Raw genomic sequence first — 22,995 nt, 5'->3', positions numbered from 1 at the left:
CCACCTGCCAGGTGGCCGAGCTGAGCGCAGCTGAGCTGAGGGCGTCGCTCTGTGGCCCAGCAGCAGGCAGACACAGAAGGGGGGGAAAGGGGCATTTTACTCCCTACAGCAGGCGTCTGCGCAGCTTCCCTCCCAAGGCCTGCGAGGTTTAAGTAGTTAGAATCTGCAGGTTGCAAGAAAGCTGCAAAGGTGAGATAAGGGAATTTAATCTTTTTACCAAGTTTAGCACATAACTTGATTACAGTTCTAAACATTCACATTAGATTGTACAGGGATCAAATATTTAACCATTTCCAGAGTTCAGGTTAGAACAAACACAAAATCAAATATTAAAAAGAAAATATACTTTAAAATTATTGAATTCTGAAGTAAATTCTGTTAACCTGTAAGGCTGAACAATGATAGCGGTTTATTCTAGCCCTAAAGGCGTTGATAATTTTAGAATCAAGAATATGACACACTTCTGTCCATTTTAAAATATTTTATTTATACGATGCCATGTTCCAACTTTTTCCAGCTCCGGACCTTCGCAGTGCTGGTACACACACCTAAAGCAGTAATCGTTGTTCCTTGGAAAGTTTTCCTGTTTCCATTTTACTGATAGATTCTTCGTGGCTCACAGAGAACGACACCGCCCTCCTCCACAGCTTTTTTGAATTCCTGAATCTTGTTTAAAAGACAAAGACACAAATAAATACAAAGAAAAAGCATCAGCACCGAAATATCAGTGGGGACATGTTACATGGAGGGGCAGAGGTTAACAGCCTCACTGAAGCACAGTGTCAGGAACTGCAGCTTGTCAAAGCTACCCTTTTGAGTGTTGCAAGAAGGGACTGTCAAGCCACATAAGAAAATTAATGGTGAAGAGGCATAAAATTAATGCTTAAAAAGGAAAGAAGAGCCAAACAAGTGTAAGGAGATGGGTACTTGCCGAGTCACAACGATATTCCCAGGGGATAATAGCTTTAAAGTTCACAAAGTTGATTCCTGCTTCCAAGCAGCGCCGTGCCATTACCCGGCCGAGGTTTTTGCATGCCGTTACCCCCTTGGGACTGTAGAGGTGTCTCTTTATGGCCCACTCTCGGGTAGAGGCAGATACCACAACATCCCCGTTAGAGCGTTCAACGAAGGCTTCTACATAATGCTGTGTCCGCTCAAGACGTAATCTGAGCAAAGGGAAGAAACAACATGGGATTACCATGCCTTTTCCAGACGTAAAGAGAGAACACATCCAAATGCTTAAACGCGTGACACGCTTCACGAAATAAAAGTGAAGGTACTAGAACTATTAATATAATAATGAATTCTTAGTATCACTTTTATTATCTAGGGTTTTGCTTATTAGGACTCAAAATAGGACTCATATTACCAGTTTAGCAGAGTGAAATTCCAAGAGCAACTTTTCACAGTTACGCAGGTGCAGAGTCCTACGCTGCCTCATGCCAGCACTCACTCCAAGCCAAGCACCGGGCACCTGCACAGCGTGGTACGGGTGCTTATGGGCTAGATCAGGGGAACTGCTCCAGCAGAAATGTAACTTTAGTTCACTGAGCAATCTCTTATGTTTACACAGCAGATAACACCTTGTCAGGATCAGCAAGTGGTCAAGCACTACTTCATAAGCCGTAACACGTAACCACTGAGCATTAGGAGCAACTATTTCTTACTGCACTGAGACAATATCACATTTCCAGGTATGAACAAACTGGATGTGGTTCTTCCTTCAAATACAAAATGATGACTTTGAATGCCCAGTTTAAAATGAACATATTTTCCAGAGGACAAAGCAATCAGCATTTAAGAACAAAAAACCAAAACACCAAAAAATTCAAACAGACCATTATGGTGCCTCAAATAAAACAATGATGCATAGTCAGCACAGGACTAGAAAAATCCTAAGTTAAACAGCAGTTGCTTAAGCAATATTACTGCTACCTTAACAATAGATGGAAAGATTTTCAACGCATTGCTTTCACCTGATGCTAGCCTACTGTTCTCTGAACACAGAAGATACCTATTGATTAAGAACAACTAAAGGGGCAACTGATTCAGCAACCCAAAAAGTGCATTTTGAGGAATTTCCACCTGGTGGGTTTCTGGGCTTTAGTTTCATTTGGCTGTTTTGGTTTTTTTCTTTTGGAGTCAGCCATCAGCAGAAATGAATTCTGACTCACCTATGCCAGAATTCACGCTTTGGCCACGTTGTCTTCCAGCCACGCTCCTTCCTAGCCAGGGCCAACTGCTCCAAATTCCGAGGATTCCTGTTAGTGAAGTCCGGGGCAACAACCTCATTTTCACTTGTGTCCACTTCAGTCTCAGTTTTGAGACTGACCGTAGTTGATGCCAAACGAAGACCTTGGGGAGAAGCAGGAAGTAAAATCCCACAGACTTAAAAAAATATGTAGTGCAGACAATAGAACGAATACAATACAGAATGATGCAGCTTGTATAGTTAGCAGGGCAAAATCGGCTGTTATTTTAAAATACTAAATAGATGGATTATCTGAGCTCAACCTGTTTCTCCAATTTAAGAGGTGAACTGTAGGCTAAAAAGTATATTAAGTTTTAACAGTGGTTCAAAACCCACGCATAAAATAGAAATTCATGCGTGATTAGAAGATCCCTAGGATTAAGGCTTTACAAAATACTGAAACTGAAGCACACAAAGAACCAACGACAGTGCTACCAAATAACAAGGTAAAAATCCTCGATACTGTCAGGCTAATCGTCACTAATTAACCTAACAAACACGAATTTGGAGTTAGGCTTGCGAACTCACACTGCTACACAACTTTCTGGTCCGAGCGGCAGCGGGAACCTCTCACCACTGTGACGGGCACGGCCTCTCCTTGTCAGACCGCCCGCCCCGGCCGGAGACGCACCAGCAGCGCCCCCGCCCCACAGCAGCCCGAACGGCCATTACAGGCGGGAGGCCGGCAAAGACCGGGGCCTGCGCAAGGCGGACCAGCGCCGCCAACACCCCTAGCGGCCGCATCGCGCTGGGAGCGGCCCTCCGCCGGCAGCACAGGGGACGCGGAGCCCCCCTGACGGGAAGGACCGGCATGGCGAGCCGCAGAGGGGCTGAGCTTACCCGCTCCACGTGCCTGGAGCCTGGCGGCCGCCAGCACCAACCAGCTGCGGCTGCTCAGCGCCATGGGGAGCCGGTGCCCGCCGTGACCGCGGGCGGCTGTCAACTCCCCCCGCTCAGGGGCACCTGGGCGCCGCCATCTTGGCGAGGCCGGCACGTCCCCCGGAGGCAGCCTCAAGGAACTTCCGTCCGCCGTTGATGACGTCATGCGGAAGCGCCGACCACCCCGGCTCCCGTTCCGCTGACTAACTACCGCCTGGGCAAGCGCGTGGTGGTGCCAGTCACGTCTGACAGAACAAAGGAGGCAGCTCACAGAATCGTCTAGGTTGGGAAAGACCTTGCAGATCATCCAGTCCAACCATTAACCTGACAGTTCCCAACTACACCATATCCCTAAGCTCTATGTCGACCCCACTCTTAAACACCTCCAGGGATGGGGACTCCACCACCTCCCTGGGCAGCCCATTCCAACGCCTAACAACCCGTTCTGTAAAGAAATGCTTCCTAACATCCAGTCTAAACCTTCCCTGGCGCAATTTGAGGCCATTACCTCTTGTCCTATCGCTTATTACTTGGTTAAAGAGGCTTTTCTCGACTTAGGAGATCTTTAATTTTTTCATTTGGAGAAAGGGCGTGAGGAGGTGCCGATGTGCAAAGACTGAGGCTACGTTTTCTGAAACGGGGCTACAGAAACGGGAGCTGGGCTCAGGAAGCGGACGGCCGCGCGTGGCAAGGCGGGGAGGCGGGCTCCGAGCGCCTACCAAAGCCGTTACAAGAACTGCCCGCCGTTGTTAAAAGCAAAACTGCTTCTTGTGCGCTGCAGACGGCGGACTTCCCGCTACTGAATCAGGCTCAAGCGGCCCGCGGTACCGCCTACCCCACGGCAGCGGCCGCTGAGTCGCCCCCTCCCGCTGCCCTCTCCCCGGCCGCTGCAGCGTTACCCCGACCTCTCCCAAACCCCGCGCCGTTGGCGGGGACCTGGAGGTTCCGCCCCTCCCGCCGCAGCGAGCCCTCGCTGTGGGGAAGCCTCCGCCCCCTCCCGCGCCGCGCCGCGCCCCTGAGGGGCGGGGGATGCAGCGCGCACGCGCGCGGCCCGCCCTACCTTCTAGAACCTCCTGGAAGTGCTCCTGCCCCTCCCTCGGCGTGGCGGCTTTGTTCCACCGCGCGCACCAATCGCGGCTTGAGGCTGGGCCGTGCCACGCGCCTGGATTGGGCAGGCGTGGCGTGGCCACGCCCCTCGCGTGCGCGGGGCCGTCCCCTGTGCCCCAGCCTCTGCCGGGGGGTGGGGTTTACCCAGCATCCCCTACGGCCCTCTGGCCATTCCGCGGCTCCGCGCGCTGCCTTTCCTCTCCGCTGCGCGCCGTGGCTGGGCGGGAAGATGGCGGCGATGGAGGGGCCCCTGGCTGTGTTCGGCGAGCGGACCAGCGGCGACGCGATCCGCACGCAAAACGGTAACGGCCGCGCGCTGCCGGCGGGAGCGTGGTGAGCGGTGGGGGGAGGGGCAGAAAGGAGGTAACATGGCGCGGCCGTTAGCGCCGCCATGTGCTTACCCGCCTCTGCCCCCACCCGGAAAAGGCCTCGCCCTGCCGCCCGCTTCCCTCAGCCCCGAGCCGCTAGGAGCCGTGGGGAGGGCCGCTGCCGCCGGGAGGGAGGGCGGGTGGCCCTGCTCCTTCTCCGCAGCCTCCACGAGGAGGCGAGAACTTCGCGCGATCCCGCGCCGCTCCCAGGCCTCTTGGCCGCCAAGTGGTCCGGCATCCCGCTTTCTTCCTTGGTAGAAGCGCACAGCGGGAGCGGGGTGGCCTGAGGGGAGGTCGGGCCGGTCCCGTCCCGAGCTCGGAGGGCGTGAGCCGGCAAGGCCCTGCAGACTGGCTGAGGAACCTCGGTGGGAAAGGAGCGGCTGGGGAAGCTTACTGGTCCACGGTGCGGGGAAATAACACGCTTCTGAAAGCGGGGACCGTCCTCAAGATGAGTGTCTTCAACTGTAGTTTTAAAAGGTTCCACATTTTTCAGGATTTTATCCCGGGTCTTGGGGGAAGGCTGCAAATTCTGAGACTGTTCTTAATTTCCGAGTAGTTAAAAGACGAAGGAGTTGAAGACCTGATTCATGATGATCGTGAGAGTCATGCAGTTCTGAGGATACTTTAGGCAGAACACTTACAATGAGAATTACCTTAATCTACGGCTGATTTGATAATGGCCCCTTTGATTCAACGGGTGTTTCTTTCAGAAAGCTGTCATTAATCCTCCAAAACAAACAAAAAAATACTTACATTGTTTGAAGTTCAAAGTGAAGGTTTGAGTTGTAACTATTCCCATTCTACTACCACTTTTTCAGTTTCCAGATTAAGTGGCTATGCTTGTGGGATAAAGAAAAACTTGCCACGGTCTGAAGGAAAAGGTTGATTGTATCTTTTTCCTATATGAAGTTGGCTGAACATCCTTTAAACACAAGCTGCTGTGTTAGAGGTTTCATGTTACTTTAGTAGTGGCTGAAAGGTCACTTTCACTTGCTTGACTTAGTTACAAAATAAATGTTTTGTCTCAGTCACAGACCTGATCAGGACAAAAAGGTGTGTAATTGAATTACGGTGATACCATAGTTCTGTATCTGCCTAGAACTGAGGTGTAAATGAGAGTGAAGTTTCATGGCATGACTTGCTGCTGCCAAAAGAAACAGTGCTGCATACCTCCTCTGCAAAGCTACTGCTTTTCTGACCTCAGTAGGTCCTCCATCTTACCAAGCCAGCAGAAAACGATTCTTTTTTTCTGATCGGTTAGTTTTGCTAGGTTGGTTAGCTGAACCAGCTTGGAGGGAAGAGTGAGGTTTGATACCAGCTGTATTTTTTAGTAGCATCGAGCCATTACTAGCTTAGCTAGGCTGAAACATAATCCTGAGTTAGGTCACTTATCTCAAGTTTCTGAATGGTAGATTCTTGGCACAATTTCTTGTAAACCTGAATCACCATAAAGTTGGAAAGATAACAATTTTTTCTTTCATTTATTTATTCAGTTACTGCTGCATCTGCTATTGCCAATATTGTGAAGAGTTCGCTTGGGCCTGTTGGTCTGGATAAGATGTTGGTGGATGATATTGGGGTAAGTAAGCTTTCTTTAAGAAGCGTCAGGAGGGCTTGTGTTCCTGTGTAAAAGTGCTTCCGCTTAGTGTGCTTTATAGGTCTAATGTGCACGTGCCTGGTTTTTTCATGGTTCTGAGAGGGGGTAGGAGAACTGTGGTAAAACTGAGCATCAGGTAATGTATGCTACATCATTTTAGTTTAATCTGGTACTGTAGTTTATGTGGTACAGGTGTCTCCTTTCTACGTCTAAGTTCTCATCACTACTTACAAGTATTGGTCAAATTCACAGGAATTAATATCACCATTACATTTAAAGTCAGGTCTTGTGATGGTGTTGACTTGTATATCCTGGTCTCCACATTAGGAGAAATAACAAAAAATAAATAATGCCATAACAATTCTGAAGCAGTATTCCATATTTCAGATTTTAAAACACTTGAAGCAAATGAGGAAGGTTTGCCATTTTACAGGCTGCTGTAATAAAATACTGTATTAGAGAGTAGTCACTGCACTACTACTAATCTGGTACATGCAAAATACTTGATGAGTTTCTGTAACATAAAGATTCAGCACTGGCAATATTTCCGTTGTTAGAACGGGACTCCTGGTTAAAAAAGCAGTAAGCATTTGGTATAAATAGTTATTTTATGGATATTTGCAAAGAATAATTAGTTTTCATTTGTATGAATGTTGTGAAACACAACAATAAAAACACAATAGAAATACACTTTGTATTAACATTTGATTTCTGAAAATTAGGACGTGACCATTACTAATGATGGTGCAACCATTCTGAAACTGCTCGAAGTGGAACATCCTGCTGCAAAAGTTCTTTGTGAACTGGCAGACCTGCAAGACAAAGAGGTTGGCGATGGGACAACCTCAGTGGTACGTAAGAAAGCATTACAGGCAGATGCACCGAAAGTCTTTTCAAAGTAGGTTACAGAATAAACAAATGAGGCTTGTGGTTTTTTAGAGATGCTAGTTTCCATATGCAGCTGGTGCTCTGGAATGGAATTTGCCTACTGCAGTTTCAGTATTCATATTTTTCATAATGCATAATGTACTATTCATTAAACTTTTGTAAATTTAATAATTATTCATAATTTTTTTCATTTCTTGAAGATTGAGTGTTACAACTAATAAGGATGCTGAGTGTTGAAAACTTGCCTGAGACTTTTGACAGCTGGTGGGGGGGGCAGGGAGGTGGAATGAGGTGGCTGTTACCTGATGTCAGAAACTATAGGTTGCAAGTACTTGTTTCCACTGAGTAGACATTGGACAACTGCTTGTGACTGCTTTCCACTTAATAGAAACAGGTGGTTACTTTGCTTGTATGGAATACATCTATATAGTGTTTGTATTTTGAACAGGTAATTATTGCTGCAGAACTTCTAAAAAATGCAGATGAGCTAGTGAAACAGAAAATTCATCCTACCTCCATTATTGGCGGATACCGACTTGCTTGCAAGTAAGAAACTAATATAGTTCAAGTACATTGCATTTTTTAAGGTACAATAACTGCATGCTTTTTGTTTATTTCTGTATTTGTGACTCTGTTAATACAGACTTCTTGGTGCAAAGTGGATATGGTGTTTTGTTTTGGGCTTTTTGGTTGGTTTGGGGTTTTTTTAAATTTTGTTTTTCTGTAATCACATTAAAATGTCACATTCCTGTCATAGAAGAGGAATTGATTTCATGCCTGTGTTCTGTGAGGTAACATTTAGAAGGGCTGAAAACATGTAAGATTTTTGTCTTTTTGTGGGGGTGAAATTCTTTACCAGCATTTCTCTTTATTCTACAGGGAAGCAGTTCGCTACATCAATGAAAATCTTATTATTAACACAGATGAATTGGGCAGGGAGTGCCTAATTAATGCTGCTAAAACATCAATGTCCTCTAAAATTATAGGAATGTATCCTTTAACTTGATCAAGTTAGTTAAGTGAGAGTGGTTGATTGAAGAACTTGAGTAGCTAGGCTAGTTTCCTTTGCAGCAGGTTTTATGAATGGGGCATTCAAGCTGTTGTTTTTCTAACAGGGGTGTGAAAAACATTTCACAGATACTATTTTCTGATATAGAAAAACATGTTCAGACTCTTCACAATTTATTTAAACCTGGTTAGGCACATAACAATACATTTAACAGTGTATTGTTTCCTTATGACATTGCATGTTAGTGAGACTACATAAGGTTTTGTGTGAATGGAAGAACGTGTTACAGAAGTCAAGTACCTGGGGAGTGAAACTAGAGGAAAGAAGGTTGCATTTTACTGTATATCACAGAAAAAAATGCATTTTTAGCTTTTGTGCTAACAAGGGAATGCAGACTGACCATAGGATGGGTATTTTTGTTAAGGAACAAAAGATGTGTAAAATGCAAGCATTACTCTAGCCTGTCCTAATTTTCTTACCAGTGTTTCAGCTTTAAGAATTACTCATTCCTTTAAGGCAGTGGTAAAGAAAGCTAGTACTTCCATGCCTTTCTGGAGTTCTTGTTTGGAAACAGTTTTTGACTTAGTTTGGGCACTGTCAGTGACTTTTTTGTTAAGTGTAATGCTAGTTTTCATCTTCAATTTTAACCTTAACAGCATTTTAGTGATGGTGATTTCTTTGCTAATATGGTGGTGGATGCTGCACAGGCAGTTAAATACACTGACCAGAAGGGTCAGGCTCGGTATCCAATCAACTCGGTTAATGTTTTGAAGGCACACGGCCGCAGCCAAAAAGAGAGCATACTTGTGAACGGTTACGCTCTGAACTGTGTGGTGGGCTCACAGGGTAAGAACGTGCTGTTTTATAATGCTTTTGTATGAACGCAGCCCTCTTAGTCTTTCTGCATGGATCTTCTTACTGACTGCATCCGTTGCAAATCATGTGGGTTTTCAATTCCAGAACAATTAAACAAAAACACATTAGAAACTTACTGCTTCAGTAGTGGTTTCTAGGGTCTGCCAGCTAGTAGGCAAGTTACTGTAGTTTGCCTTGCTCAGTATCAGCGTGCCAACACTGAGATCTTCTGGAACATGAGCGCACCTCCCTTGTGGGGAGCCAACATCAAGTTCATAGGGAGCTGGTACATTTAGCAGAGCTGTATTGGTATGAGGTAACATAAAGGGTGTGAGACTGATGGATCAGCTTTTCATGGGCGTTCATGTTGTGGGGATGGGGAAAGGTAACAGGTTACAGGAGATGTTTTCTTAAGAAACCTCTTCGAAAGTCTTTATTAGCATTTTTCTGTACTAGGGCAGAACTGGAGGCAGAGAAGCAAACTTAATAGAAATCTGAAATGTGAAAGTAACAGTTTTAATCTGTAATGCTAACTCAACGTTCTGTTAACTCGATTTGACAAAATCCTTTTTCTTTCTTGTTTTCTCTTGTCAGGTATGACCAAGAGAATAGTTAACGCAAAGATTGCATGCCTTGATTTCAGCCTGCAGAAAGCAAAAATGAAGCTTGGTGTTCAGATTGTTATCTCAGACCCTGAGAAGCTGGACCAGATAAGGCAGAGGTGTGTGGAAGCTTGAGTAACTGAGACAGTGGGGTTTCACAGGCTTGTTTTGGTCTCTTCAGCTGAGGTGGCTCAGTGTAATTTTGGCTAAGCACAAGAGGTAAAAATGTTTTAAATGTTAACATTTCCCAGCGATACCAAATATTAATGGTAAGTCTTCGCTTCTGGGGGCAGAACTACCATTAAGTCAGTTCTCAAGAAATCCAAGTATGTGCAATGTCCCTTCTCCTTCCAGGGCTCTGCATTAAGATTTCAGGAAATGGGTTGACAGAATGTGATTCTAGACTTTTAAATAGATTTTTTTTTTTATAACTTTCACTTTATCGTTGCAGAGAGTCAGATATTACCAAAGAAAGGATCCAGAAGATTTTGGCCACTGGTGCCAATGTTATTCTCACCACTGGAGGTATTGATGATATGTGTCTGAAATATTTCGTTGATGCTGGTGCTATGGCAGTACGAAGAGTTGTAAAAAAGGACCTTAAGCGGATTGCTAAGGCATCTGGAGGTATGTATATATAGAATTTTTTTTACTTTTTTTAAAGTAAAAGCTGTTGTTAGGGTATTAGTAACTAATTTTCAAAACTTGGCTTCTTAACATGCAAGCCGTGCAAGGAGTGGAGGATGGGTAGAGCTGAGCCAGAATCTGTATTTATTTAGAAGTCTTTATTAAGCACACATTAATAAGCCCTTGTTTGGAGAGTTAAGTATATTGTTTAGATAGTTCAAGACAAATGAACTCATGAATCATTAAATGCATACTGAAAAAGATTCTGGTCCTATACAGATTTTATCTGTCAATTCTTAAATTTGCAAAAAGCATTTTCATTCTGGTAAAGCACAGGAGCTTGTACTAGCTGTGGAAAAGTAAGTGCTGTAAAAGTTGAGTAAAAATAGCAGTATCAATTACAAACTGTGGAATGTTGAATTTCTACCCAAGAATTAAAAGTGCCACTGAATTTAAGAAAAAACTATGCTGCTTTTATTTCTGTTTTTCTTTGTGTATGCCTCTTCTGGGTAGTCGGCAAAGGATATGCTGGAATTGAATGCTAATTTCACTTTGTTTGTTTGTTAAAGCAACCATATGTTCAACCCTTGCAAACCTTGAAGGTGAGGAGAGTTTTGAAGCATTAATGCTGGGACAGGCAGAAGAGGTGATTCAGGAAAGAATCTGTGATGATGAGCTGATTTTAATCAAAAAGTAAGGACCCTTTTTAAAATACTCAGTTTTGTGTACACTTTCTACTAAGTTTGAAATAAAATCCCATTTATTTACTTCCATGCTATTTCAATGGTATGAGTAGTTATATGCATGAGAGAGAGGATCCAAGTCCGCTGCAAATTAGAGGTGAAAGTATCGGTATTTAATCTCTTCTGCTGGGGCTGGACACCTGTTTTCATCAACCATAATGTGAGAGACAATCTGATAGACTGACTTTTCTAAACTGGCTTCCCTTTACAGACAGTAAAGGGAAATAGGTACCATCTGAGTAATTTCATCTGAATAAGGAGGTGCCAACTACATCTTAACATTTATAGTGGAAGACTGGCTGACTTAAGTTGTTATGCACACATCCTGCAAGAGTGCATAACAATGTTGATATTTTCTTTTGAATATTGAAAGAATCTGTCTTGACTGAACTTGGCTTTAGAAGAAAAATTTCAGCAAGAAAAGTTTTAATTTATATTCTATTCAACACAGCTGACTTCTGATTCCTTTTTCCCCCAGTACAAAAGCTCGTACTTCAGCATCAATTATCTTACGAGGAGCAAATGACTTCATGTGTGATGAAATGGAGCGATCTATACATGATGCGCTCTGTGTTGTTAAAAGGGTATTGGAATCCAAGTCTGTGGTCCCAGGTGGTGGTGCTGTAGAGGCAGCACTTTCAATATATCTTGAAAACTACGCAACCAGCATGGTAAGTCTTGCATGAAGAAGTAACAGTGTGCACGTCATGTTAAACTAGGAAAATTTGAATTCTCAAGCATTTATTTACTGGAAATCAGTTCTGTGGTTCATGAAAATTTAATCATCTTACAGAATGCAAAATGGTTCTTTAAAATGGAGGATATGAATTATTATTTCTCTGTTAATTAGACTAGATGATGACCTAAAAATAGGCTTTGCATGTCAATTCTTGACACTCTTGCTGGTGGCTATATTTTTTTCCTTTTCAAACCAACTGCTGCAACAAAACTTTCTTCACTTTCTTCTCTTTCTAGGGATCGCGTGAACAACTCGCAATAGCAGAATTTGCAAGGTCCCTCTTAATAATTCCAAATACGTTGGCAGTAAATGCTGCTCAAGATGCGACAGATCTTGTTGCAAAGTTGAGAGCGTTCCACAACGAGGCTCAAGTTAACCCAGATCGCAAAAATCTAAAATGGCAAGTATCTACCTCTAGGAAGGCTATTACAAGTGAAGTGGGTTGGTGACTTAGATGTAAAATTGTTCTACCAGTTCATTGAACCATGATTTGCATGGAAAAAAAGGGTGTAGGTTATCACTGAACACTTTCCTCCCTCCATCCTTCAGTCCTGCATAAGCGCCACTGGCACCTAGTAGTAGTTAAAGAGCATACTGCCAACTCTATCTCTACTTTTCCTACCTCTCATCTGACAGTATTTCTTCTTTGCAGGATTGGTCTTGATTTGATCAATGGAAAACCTCGTGATAATAAGCAAGCCGGTGTCTTTGAACCAACCATGGTCAAAACTAAGAGCCTAAAGTTTGCAACAGAAGCTGCAATTACTATTCTTCGAATTGATGATCTTATTAAACTGCACCCTGAAACTAAAGAAGAGAGAGGGTGCTATGAGGATGCAGTTCACTCTGGAGCACTTGAAGAATAACTTAGGTTTTATTTATGTTTGTCTAACTTACACTTCCCACTCTTGTAACTAAAATGTTAATAAAACAAGTGGTTGAATGCTGCTGCAATTTTCTCGAACAAATTAATTCTTGAAAGTGAGGTTAGTCCTTGGGTTGAGAATTTAAACTCTAATGTGTGTTAACAACTCAAGTGCCTGTAGTAGCCACTAATCTTTTTGTCGAGGCAGCAATTGAGTGGCAAAAAGCTTATTTAATTTTAGGCAAAACAACCATATGTAAGCTCCATGATTAGAAGTTTTATTAGTAAACTGTTTAAAAGCTAGTTAACGCTGGGTTCTTCTTCCAGTCACATTCATCTCTCAACACACATGGCTATTCCCATACCGCCTCCTATACAAAGAGCAGCAACACCACGTTTTCCACCTGTTCGTTCCAGTGCATGTAGAAGAGTAACAAGGATGCGACAACCCGAGGCACCGAGAGGGTGGCCAAGAGCAATAGCTCCACCTTGGATATTAATCTAAAAAAAAACCAATACAGAAAAGTTAAATCATTGAACTAGCTTAGTTGAGTTTCAATGTGAATGTGTCAAATACGCTTCCAGCAGCAAGTTCATATCCTGAAGTGAAGTAAGTGTGCTCAAGCAGTTCCCTAGCTTTGCATTCCAAGGCGCTGCCATAGGGTGGGCACCTGTTCAGCCAGGAACCCGTGCCTGCTACCAAAGCAAGCCTACAGCACAGTAGCGTAACAAAAGGCCGACCAGGGTCCCCTTCCTTCTTGCCTATGGCAAAGTGATTGCAAGAGGACCCTACTCGCCTCTGGAATACAATCCAGATGCACAGAACAGAGCCACTTTGAATTACAAGAGGCACACTAATTAAAGCCTGAAACATAACTCATTACCTTTTCTGGATTTACTTTCAGTTCTTTTGCTATTGCAACAGAGAGTGATGCAAAGGCTTCATTAATTTCAAACAGGTCAACTTGTTCCAGAGTCCAGCTGGCTTTGTCAATCTGAGAAAAGAAATAGAGGCTTTATCATCTTTTAGGTCACCCTCAGGGCTGGAGGAAGCTTTTCCCAAGATGTCAGTTGGGCAATTCAAAGCTACCACTTCCAAAAAGTTGAAGGAATTCTTTTATAGCCAGGGTTGATGACAGAATTCTCGAAGGCAACAGACAAAACCCCAGTGTCAGCAGAAGTCAGTACAATGTGCTGTAACATGCTGGCTGCTTTTAAAAAATCTTGACTAATTTTACACACGCAGTGGCGGTGGTGCAATTGTGGGAATCAGACCGTGTGTGGTGCCCTTGACAGAACAAGCACTGTTTTCAAAAGTACATTTTAGCAGATTAAAAGGAAGTTTTTCAGGACACAAGTATGATTCCATTAGAGATTCTCTCCTTAATACATATTTTTACACAGGAAACAGTGACATGACCATTAGTGACAGGTGTCAAGTGTAATTTGTCCAGTCTCCTGCCTTTGAGAGATGCCGCTTGAAGCTTTTCACAGGCAGCTATTTTGGAAGATGGTTTGGCTCATGTTTTCACTTGAGAAACTTGTGGTGCAATTGCCTGTTTGGGTACAGGCTTAGGCATGTTTCACATATTTACATTTTTACTTCCACTCCCTTTGTTTCTGACAGCAATGCTTTACCTGCAGCAATGATGTTTCATAACTAGTTAGCCAGACTGGTGCATCTCCAAGACTACAGTTGAGGAGGAGGGACTCTTTCTACTAGATATTATGGAGACAATATGGAAACCATTTACCTTCTGGGAAAAGTGTTTTAAGATTTACTATGTTGTAACACTAAAACGCAGGGCCTAGCCCTTCTCTCACTATAAAGTGCTACTCTGAAATTCTGAAGAGATAAACTGATAATATATGGAGGGTGTGAAGTGTTTGATAGCACACACTGCAAAATTCACATTAAGTAGTAGTGTGCCCTTTTTCAGCATAAAGTTATAGGTACCGTTAAATACAGCTTGTCTGTTCTACAATTTAAACTGTGTATTGTATATACATTTACAGCATTCTTGATTTAAAAGAACAGTTTGAGATCTGGTAAGAAAAAGTTTCAGGCATTATAGTTCTGATTTTCCCATTAAAAAGCCACAGAGCTTGGGTGAGTTCAAGTTAGGCTTCTACACTGTCAGGACATTTCAGAGATGAACAAAATAAGGCCTTTACACAGTATAAATAAAACTAAGAAGGAATACTAAAGAAAATCTATCCGTATCAGCTGTACAAGAGCTCTCTTCATAGTTCAGTCCTACCAAATAATCAGCTGGGGTTGCCATGGGCTACGTCTGTATTAGCAAGCAGTGTGGTACCATAGGGGCTGCTCACTCGGGGCATTTTATCCAAGAACCTTGTCCTGTGGACTGAACACAGAGCGCCTCAGTGGGTGCAATAATGGTCTGAGCACATTAGACATGGTTCTGGAGCGCACCTTGTTTAGTTTCATCTGAAATGCATCCAACTTACACGCTCCAACCCTTTTGCAGGGCAAACTAAAACACAAAGGGCGCTATCACGATACTAATGCAGATGCAGTCAGTGGCCCTTCTCCCAGGGTGGTACTATTACAAATGCAATCAGGCAGTGATCTGAAAGCGAACCTGGCCAGACACAGCATCAGAACCATATTGTGGCAGGACCAAATCATCCCCAAATTAGGTTAGTATACACATCCATGTAATTTGATCTTTAGCCCCCTAAGTTATCCAGGTGGCCTTCCACAAACCTGACTAGTTTGTGCTCTGAACTCCATTCATACACCTATGCATTTTTTTTCCAACAAGCAGGCACTAGCCTGGTAACGCTTGGAGACCTTTTTATATATTCCCCACTATTTTAAGTTTTGTTTTCACTTAGTTTATTTTTTCTACTAAGTTTTTCTTAGAATATAGAAAAACAAAGACACGGCCAGAAAATTAAAAGCGATTACAAGCAAGAGTTTTTTAATAATAGGTACATAGATAGATAATTACTTACAGCTTTCTTTATTGCTGAAATGGGCCCTACTCCCATTATGGATGGATCTACACCTGTCTGAGCCCAAGATACAATCCGAGCCAAAGGCATAAGACCTCTCCTAGCAGCTTCCGATTTCTTCATTAGAATTACAGCTGCAGCTCCATCATTTATACCTGTGGAATGACAAAAAACTTGTCTGTATTTGCTGGGCTTTATGGCTTTTACTGTACCACCTGTTCCTGCTTGCATAAGTTCACAGCCTAGACAAAACAAAAATCACCAATCTTTTATTGGTTTAGGTCAATATTGTTCAGATCAACCAAGTCTGACCTCTGACACAAACACCTAAAGTGGGTAACATAGCTATACTGCTGTAAATGTGACACATTTGTGATTTCTATTTAGAAAGCAGCAGGTGTAAGAATTGAGGCACAATCTGAAAAAAGAACACATCAGATTTATTAGGTATGCTTTGGAAGAGGCAGCATAAGGGCCCAAGGAAGAAGTTTCAAAGCCACCTGTGGCAGGAGAGTTAGTCCCACAGCAGTAACGTTTTCAAACATGAATCGTTAAGTTTTCCTTTGTCTAGACCTGCAGTATTAGAAACCACTGGACAGATAGTTTTAAGGTGAGACAATTTAGTTTCTATTTGTTCCAGCCTATCAAATGTTGCTATTGTCCAAACACTTGTATTGGTTCATAGAAAGCAAGCAAACAAAAGACAACTCATCTGCAAAGAAATCCTCCACCAGTTATACGTGAGTTCTACCCATGTTGTTGAACACATTGCCACTTCCTGCAAAAACACTTCCATCGGTAACCACACAGCAGCCAAACCCCACGCAGAGACCTTGTCTTGAACCACAACTAGCTGCTGTTCTTTCCCATTTTGGTTTTAGTCAGACGGACCAACCTGAAGCATTAGCTGCTGTTACTGTGCCAGTTCCATCTGTCAGGAAACAGGGCTTTAGCTTTGCCACTGTTTCCAAGTTGCTCCCATGTCGAGGGTGTTCATCTGTTTTAACTTCTACAGGACCTGCAAAACAGAGCATTACACTCACAGGAGGGTCTAATCAGACACACAGACATCTTGAACAGAAAGCTGGCGCAAACAACAGGCCATAGTCCTTTTAACCAACAAGCCATTCTTATGTCAGATACAGCTTCCAACTCAGTGCAGTTCAACAAACTGCCCTAACCCTCCAGCTGCCTCTAGCAGGACAGACAGCTGGGTTTTCCGAGACAAACACTAACAACTAAAATACTGTCTAGTTGTACAAAAGCAGATCTTGCTCTTGCTGTTCCTAAGCCAAAAGCTTCTCTTCCAAGCAGAAGGCTGTCTTCCAAATGATACTTGTAGGAATCTCATTGCAAATAGTCATTAAATATCATTATCTAAACTGCTATCAGGAAAGCCTTTCATTAGTTTATAACCAGCCTAATGCCAGAACTTTTCCCACAGGGTCTATTCAATGCAAACGTTGAACAACTGATTCTAGATTTCTATTTGGAAAATTCAGTTTCTGCATCCACCTCACAAGGAGCTGAGGGAATTCCCCTGCTCTAGAAACAGACCTTTGGCTCAAGCACCATAATAGGTCTGGTTATGACCCTAACAGACCTAAAGAGAAACATACCTAATACATGTAACCTGACCTAGTTAATTAACTAGTAACCCTAATTATTGTCACTGTGTATTTTACTAGGTGGGCAAGGTTTGCCAGATCAACGTGACTGTTTTAAGTTTGGTGCAGCAGGATCCTAATGAAATGAAAAATACTGATTTTGGTACCATTTCTGAGCCTAGCTTAATTCAGCATTTTGCCTAGGTAGTAATTACATCTCCAATAAAACACAGTAGTAGTATTTGCAGAGAGCAACATTTAGATATTCCACATTTGCACTGATTCTCTCTTATTTAAAAAATAACGCCTGAAAGCTGAAAAAAAGAATAACAGGCTACACACTTAGAGAATAGCTTACAGAAAAGGCTGTATAAGTGGGAAACCATACACTGGTTATAGGAGACATAGTAGAAAACAGGTATTTTCTCTTTAAAAATAACCTCTCATTATCTCATTCCCACCTACCTTTTTTAGAAGGTACAAGAACAGGAACAATTTCTTTTGTAAAATAGCCAGCTTTCTGTGCTGCCTCTGCCCTGTTTTGTGACTGTACAGCAAGTTGGTCTTGCTCCCCTCTGCTGACTTGCCACTGATTGGCCACGTTTTCAGCTGAAATAGGAACAAAATGCAAATTGCCATCAGGAAATGCTAACATTTTAAGTTGCAAAATTGTAAGCACAAAGGTAATTATTAATGTTTGCTGTAGCAAGCAGCTAAGCTTGTTTCCTCATTTTGTTTGCTCGTGATTCTCTACCATATTTTCTTTTGAGGGTGAAAATTCCTGTGCAGGATCTCCTCCCAGATGGTACATCAAGTTAAATACAAATGCAAACAAGCTTTTCTAGTTTATTGCTTCTCTGGACTATTATGCTCAGATCTCTCTACAACTACTTCAGAGGAGGGAACAGTTCTGAAGTTACTCTGTTCCATAAGCAGGGTCTGCAAAAGCAGTTGGCTGACTATCCCGTCCAGGATGCAATAATCTGAAGTTGCAGAACCATGTGTATCCACGGTAATTTAGGTAATTTTTTAGGTAATTCCTGCCCACTGTAAATCTGTACTGCTGAGTGCTTCAGTTACATACAGGGATTATTTTGCTTGTTTTTCCTGAAATTAAATTGCTCAGATGCAGAAGAGATGCAGCGAGATTAGCTCAGACACAAAAAAAACCCCAGTAGCTTTACAAACAAAGCAGAAAATGCCTTCAATGCCTTTCAGTATTAGGGATTTCTTTCTTCTTCAGGACTACAACTTAAGGGCAGCTTGAAACACCTTATGTGAAACTTCAGATTTCTGAAATTTCCTATCAGTGAATTCTTCCCCCCTCCCCAGTTTACCATTTCATTTTCTGGACTGTCACCACATACCTGTTATACCCATATGATACTGATAAAATGCATCTGTAAGTCCATCAAGGATTATAGTGTCCTGCAAGGAAGCCTCTCCCATTTTTACCCCAGCTCGCATGTGAATTACATGAGGTGCCTGCAAGAAGGTATTTCAAAAGCAGTTAGATGTTTTACATCTCCAGTGCACAATACAGCCAGACAGCTGAAGAGACAGACCCTGCCCTGCGGCTGCAGGTAGCTACGCCAAATCCCAGCAGTCTCCCCGGCTGCCCACTCTGTCTCTCCCTCCGCAGTCTGCCAGCTGGCGCGCTCTGGCCTGTGCATTTCCCCAGCAGCACATCACCAAGCACCAAGCGTTTTCTCTCCACAGATCGAATCACTCATCCCTGGGGCCATACAGCTGTGGGTCCCCCATCCTACCAGCCTGCTCTAGGCGGTTTCTGATCACATTCTGCTGCCAGTGAACGCCAACATCACTCTCAGCACAGGCACCAAGCAAGCGCCGGCAGAAGAGGCCATCTCCCGCCTAGGCATCAGATCACTGGCCCAGCACCATTCCTCAATACAGCCATGGCATGAATACCTTGAAATAAAAATGCTTCGTTTCCTTTCCAAGCTCAAATTGCTTGGCGAACAATAATGTTTCCAATTACTCCTTCTTTGGGCTTCTTACAACGCAAAAAGACCCTGTCTATTGCCAACTGCCATGAGCAAGTCATGCACCAAAAAAGGGCTAGGTAGAAATTAAAATGGAATTTTAAATGCGTGTGTTTGCATGGCACCTTTTCAGTAGCTACCAGTATGAGGTCGTTTTTTTTTAAAAAAAGCTACTGAAGTCAGTTGTTGCATGTGCAAATTCATTCCCAAGTGCAGAAACCAAAGCTACTCTTTCAATCTGCCTCCAGAGCGTTCGCCTAAATACAGGGTTTCAACATAACCTAATGCTGTTTGCTCCCAGTAAGTCAGCGCAATGTCAGTGCAATCGTTTGCTTTACCTTGCTCATACTTTCCATGCCGCCTGCGACCACGATGCTGGAGTCTCCCGTCAGTATGGACTGAGCAGCCAGACATACTGCTTTCAAGCCTGACCCGCAGATCATCTGGCAGCTCCAGGCAGGCACAGAGTAAGGGATTCCCGCAGCAACACTCGCCTGTCGGACGGGGTTCTGGCCAGCACCTGCAGGAACAGGCAGTGTTTTTTCCTTTGTCTGTTCTTAAAAAACAAATGCCGGCCTTGTCACTTTTCACAACAGGTACCCCAATTCCACCAAAATTTAGAGCTTGCTCCTATTTTCAGTTGGTAGATAGAGAAGTTCCCATCAGTAATCTGTAAAGAGGAGCTCAATTACCTGTCTCATTTATATTGTTGATCAATAAAATACCTGCAAGATGGGGGATTTGCTACTGATAGTTTTATATTTGCAACTCTGCTGTTGATGGCACGTCAGATGAAATGCCAACTTCAAACTAGCACGAGCCTGTTGTATGTGTGTAAGGTAAGAACAACTCATTTAAATTGCTACTCGCTGAAGGGTTTCTTTTTGACATCTTCTGTACATCACCAGCAGACAACTTTCCCTATGGAAACCAAAAGCACAATTATGCAAGGACAGTCCCGAAAGCTTCCATTCTCTGTTGTAATGCTGATGGAGAGAGTAGGAGCACTATATTCAAAGAAAACATTTCATCTGCAGCTCCCCAGGCCAAAGTAACGCCAGCTCTTTGTATGCATAGAAAGGGATAAGGAGAGCACATCATTCAGCGAGCTAAAAATATACAGAAATCTGGATCAGCTTTAAGTAAGATAAAAATATTTAGTTCCTTTATATTCTTCCTCCATCTTTAAAATACAAGCCTGCCCTATGACTCTACTGATTAAACATTACCCTGGAAAAAGCCAGGGGCCGTTCAAAACAAACAATTCCCTATCAGCTGCATTTTCATTAAATCAAAATACTTGTCTCCAGGCAAGTGGCATCACAGATCTCGCAGGTCGGTCTTGCGGATAAACACAAACACAGGCCTCGCTCTTAAAGTCTCAGAGTGATCATTACTTAATGATGCTAAGTTTACGACAGGGGATAACCAACGCGAGAGAAGGGATGCTGTAACAAAGAAAAGAATCTGACTTTCACACGTACACTGTTAGCTACTTTGGAGATTTAAAAAAACCCGAACTATCCCCCCACCACACCCCTTCCAAAAACCCAGCAATGGGTCTGGCCATCCAGAGCGGATGAAGAAGCGGCCAAGATGCCACTCAAGTCCTTTGTTAGCGGACCACGTTCTTAGCGGCGAGCAATGATGGTCCGAAACCCGAAAGCCGGCCGTTCCGGCGGGGCAGCCAAGGGGGGAGGCGGCCGCAGAGAGGAAGAGCCCGCCCGGCGCGGGAAGGGGGACCCCGCCGCCCGCGTACCTGCGGTGAGGACCTGCCCCAGGATCACCTCCGACACCTCGGCGGGGGCCAGCCCGGCCCGCCGCAGCACCTCCCGGATGGCGGCGGCCCCCAGCTCGTGCGCCGGCAGCGCCGCCAGGCCGCCGTTGAAGGAGCCTGGGCAGACACAGAGGGAGAGAGAGCGCTCAGCACCGGCCCCTGGAGGGGTACTCACACCCGCCGCCCGGCCCGGCCCGGCCCCTCACCGACGGCGGTCCTGGCGGCGGAGACGACGACGACGGGGTCTGCGCTCATGGCGGCAGCAGCGGCGGGTGCGGAGCGGCGGCGAGAAGCGGGAGCGACAGCCGCCGCCGGGGCGAGAGCGGAGCGGAGCCGGCGCCGGGGCCGCCCCTCGCGTGTTGCCGGTCCCGCCCCTCGCCCGCCTCTGGGAGGAGAGAGCCCGTAGCGGGGATTGGGCGCCAGGCCCTGGGGGAGAGCGGGGAGGTTGGCCCATCGGCCGGCCGGGCCCCCCACCCCGCCCCGGTGATGGGGCGCGGGCGTCGTGTGCCACCCGCCCCCCGGCGGCGGCCAGAGAAGCGGCTGCGGCGCCTCCGCCCGCCGGGCCCGGGGCTGCCGCCCGCCCGCCCTCGGGAGGCTCCGCTCGCTTCTCTACAAAATAAAACACGCAGGTCAAGTGCTCTGGTGTTACATTTGGCTGTGAGGGCACCCAGTTTATTTCAGGGTGGTATTTCATAGGATCTGCGTGAGCAGAGAAAAAATAGAGGAACAATTTAAATAAAGCTGTGCAAAGCCGCTGTTGCTCTGATCTGCTCAGCAACGGTTACAGACACACAGAGACTACCAGCACGTCCTTTTTCTTTTTTTTTTTTTTTTTAAATTTAACAGAAACTTAACACACTTTTTTTTTTTTTTTTTTTCCCGCATAGGCAGTGCTATGCAGCAGGCCCAAGAGCCGTTCCTACCTGACCTGCCCAAAGGTACCCAGGGGCTACTGCCAGGCTGCCCCCCTGGGAGGAGACCGCTGCAAGGGGGGAGCCGGCGAGAGGGTCCCGGTCCTGGGAGCTGGAGCTCCCTGGCAGCCACAGAGGCAGAGGCTGGAAGGAGAGGAGATGGCAGCAGCAAGCCTTAGCAGGCTGAAATGTTTCTCTGTGGGGAAACGAAGCTGGGAGGCCTAGAGATGCGGGTGGGAGGCAACAATATTAAGGCATTTGGAGGAAGTAGGGACAGAGTAAAAGGAAGAACCAAGAGCTTAAGTCAAAGAAAGTAACAGCAGTAAAAAAAAATAAATGGATAGATGGGCTGAAATCACTCATTATCTCACAGCCTGGATCTTCAGTCCTTACTCCTCCCTGCACCGAGTCCTGTGCTGACTCATTTGCAGAACAGATACTCGGCTAATGGCCGTGCCAGCCAAAGCACTGCATTGAATTTGCAACTGAAGGCCAAGAAGTGGGCTAGAAAATATGCTGTCCCTCCTTAGCTAGAGTATCAACAAAGTTGGGAGATTTATTTTTTTTAATCCATGTAGTAAAATTTAGTAGGATTGGGGGGGGGGGGGGTGTCCTAGAAAAGCACATACTATGTGATGACCAACACTGACAAACGTACATGACAGTGAATGCACCAATACACCTGTGATCACATGCTGCATGTTGGCTAATCTGAACTTGGCTGTATTAAATCTGCATGCATAAAATGTATCTGAACCCTCTGTGTGGAAACACGGAGCACCAGGAGCAGTACAATACCTGCGTTGGATTCCACTGGCTCCTATCACTGACTATTCTTGCTTTACAATGTAAAAAGCTACAGCATTATCAGATAGGAAAAAAAAAACCACTTCAGCTATGGAAAGCAAGACAAGATTTCACCAATACCTCTGTTAAACCATGCTGGTCAGAGTAACTCCAACACTCCAAATAGGTTTCTCCCTTTAGATGTTTCAGTCTGGCTGAAGGATAAGGCCAAAGGAGGCAACCATGTGTCATAAGATTCCTTCAATTACTTTGGGGTTTCCAGCTTTTAGCAAGAGAAGAATCCCCTCAAATATCTTCAGGAAAGGAAATCTCTGGAAAATCCTATAGGCAACCAAACGCTTAGGTGGACCAATCTACCAGTCTCCTAGGGATGTG

General features: G+C 44.6%; 3 protein-coding genes and 1 non-coding gene across 4 annotated transcripts; 2 read left to right on the top strand and 2 right to left on the bottom strand.

Annotated features, from left to right (window-relative positions):
- Window positions 1-461: 461 nt before the first annotated feature.
- Window positions 462-3,452, bottom strand: MRPL18 (mitochondrial ribosomal protein L18). The gene is made up of 4 exons (XM_074862959.1): window positions 3,092-3,452; window positions 2,175-2,355; window positions 932-1,166; window positions 462-666 (listed from the first exon to the last, which is right to left on the bottom strand). The coding sequence occupies exons 1-4, from the start codon at window positions 3,435-3,437 to the stop codon at window positions 595-597; spliced, it is 834 nt and encodes a 277-aa protein (XP_074719060.1). The 5' UTR covers window positions 3,438-3,452; the 3' UTR covers window positions 462-594.
- Window positions 3,453-4,378: 926 nt separating this feature from the next.
- TCP1 (t-complex 1) lies at window positions 4,379-12,619 on the top strand. Its single transcript, XM_074862957.1, has 12 exons — window positions 4,379-4,539; window positions 6,099-6,184; window positions 6,925-7,053; window positions 7,539-7,636; window positions 7,970-8,080; window positions 8,764-8,945; window positions 9,549-9,675; window positions 10,008-10,183; window positions 10,753-10,876; window positions 11,405-11,597; window positions 11,902-12,065; window positions 12,318-12,619. The coding sequence occupies exons 1-12, from the start codon at window positions 4,467-4,469 to the stop codon at window positions 12,529-12,531; spliced, it is 1,677 nt and encodes a 558-aa protein (XP_074719058.1). The 5' UTR covers window positions 4,379-4,466; the 3' UTR covers window positions 12,532-12,619.
- Window positions 5,397-5,532, top strand: LOC141941961 (small nucleolar RNA SNORA29). The gene has a single exon (XR_012628497.1). It is a non-coding gene; the product is annotated as a small nucleolar RNA SNORA29 (small nucleolar RNA).
- A 168-nt stretch (window positions 12,620-12,787) lies between the features above and the next one.
- ACAT2 (acetyl-CoA acetyltransferase 2) lies at window positions 12,788-21,258 on the bottom strand. Its single transcript, XM_074862958.1, has 9 exons — window positions 21,109-21,258; window positions 20,885-21,019; window positions 19,464-19,645; window positions 18,487-18,604; window positions 17,585-17,728; window positions 16,408-16,530; window positions 15,513-15,667; window positions 13,415-13,525; window positions 12,788-13,031 (listed from the first exon to the last, which is right to left on the bottom strand). The coding sequence occupies exons 1-9, from the start codon at window positions 21,155-21,157 to the stop codon at window positions 12,864-12,866; spliced, it is 1,185 nt and encodes a 394-aa protein (XP_074719059.1). The 5' UTR covers window positions 21,158-21,258; the 3' UTR covers window positions 12,788-12,863.
- Between the last annotated feature and the right edge of the window lie 1,737 nt (window positions 21,259-22,995).

This window comes from Strix uralensis, chromosome 3 (assembly GCF_047716275.1).
Source record: "Strix uralensis isolate ZFMK-TIS-50842 chromosome 3, bStrUra1, whole genome shotgun sequence".
Classification (NCBI taxonomy): domain Eukaryota; kingdom Metazoa; phylum Chordata; class Aves; order Strigiformes; family Strigidae; genus Strix; species Strix uralensis.
This window is presented reverse-complemented; position numbering and strand designations above follow the sequence as displayed.

What these genes read in the sequence shown, in the direction of transcription:
- TCP1 (XM_074862957.1), top strand. Translation starts at nt 4,467, where the DNA reads ATGGCGGCGATGGAGGGGCCCCTGGCTGTGTTCGGCGAGCGGACCAGC. An exon ending in GCGATGGGACAACCTCAGTG is followed by an intron (nt 7,054 to 7,538) that starts GTACGTAAGAAA and finishes TATTTTGAACAG; the next exon opens with GTAATTATTGCTGCAGAACT. An exon ending in GAGCTGATTTTAATCAAAAA is followed by an intron (nt 10,877 to 11,404) that starts GTAAGGACCCTT and finishes TTTTTCCCCCAG; the next exon opens with TACAAAAGCTCGTACTTCAG.
- ACAT2 (XM_074862958.1), bottom strand. Translation starts at nt 21,157, where the DNA reads ATGAGCGCAGACCCCGTCGTCGTCGTCTCCGCCGCCAGGACCGCCGTC. An exon ending in GTATCATATGGGTATAACAG is followed by an intron (nt 17,729 to 18,486) that starts GTATGTGGTGAC and finishes TTCCTATTTCAG; the next exon opens with CTGAAAACGTGGCCAATCAG. An exon ending in TGAAAGTAAATCCAGAAAAG is followed by an intron (nt 13,032 to 13,414) that starts GTAATGAGTTAT and finishes GTTTTTTTTTAG; the next exon opens with ATTAATATCCAAGGTGGAGC.
- MRPL18 (XM_074862959.1), bottom strand. Translation starts at nt 3,437, where the DNA reads ATGATCTGCAAGGTCTTTCCCAACCTAGACGATTCTGTGAGCTGCCTC. An exon ending in GCTCCAGGCACGTGGAGCGG is followed by an intron (nt 2,356 to 3,091) that starts GTAAGCTCAGCC and finishes CTTCTCCCCAAG; the next exon opens with GTCTTCGTTTGGCATCAACT. An exon ending in AAGCGTGAATTCTGGCATAG is followed by an intron (nt 1,167 to 2,174) that starts GTGAGTCAGAAT and finishes CCCTTTGCTCAG; the next exon opens with ATTACGTCTTGAGCGGACAC.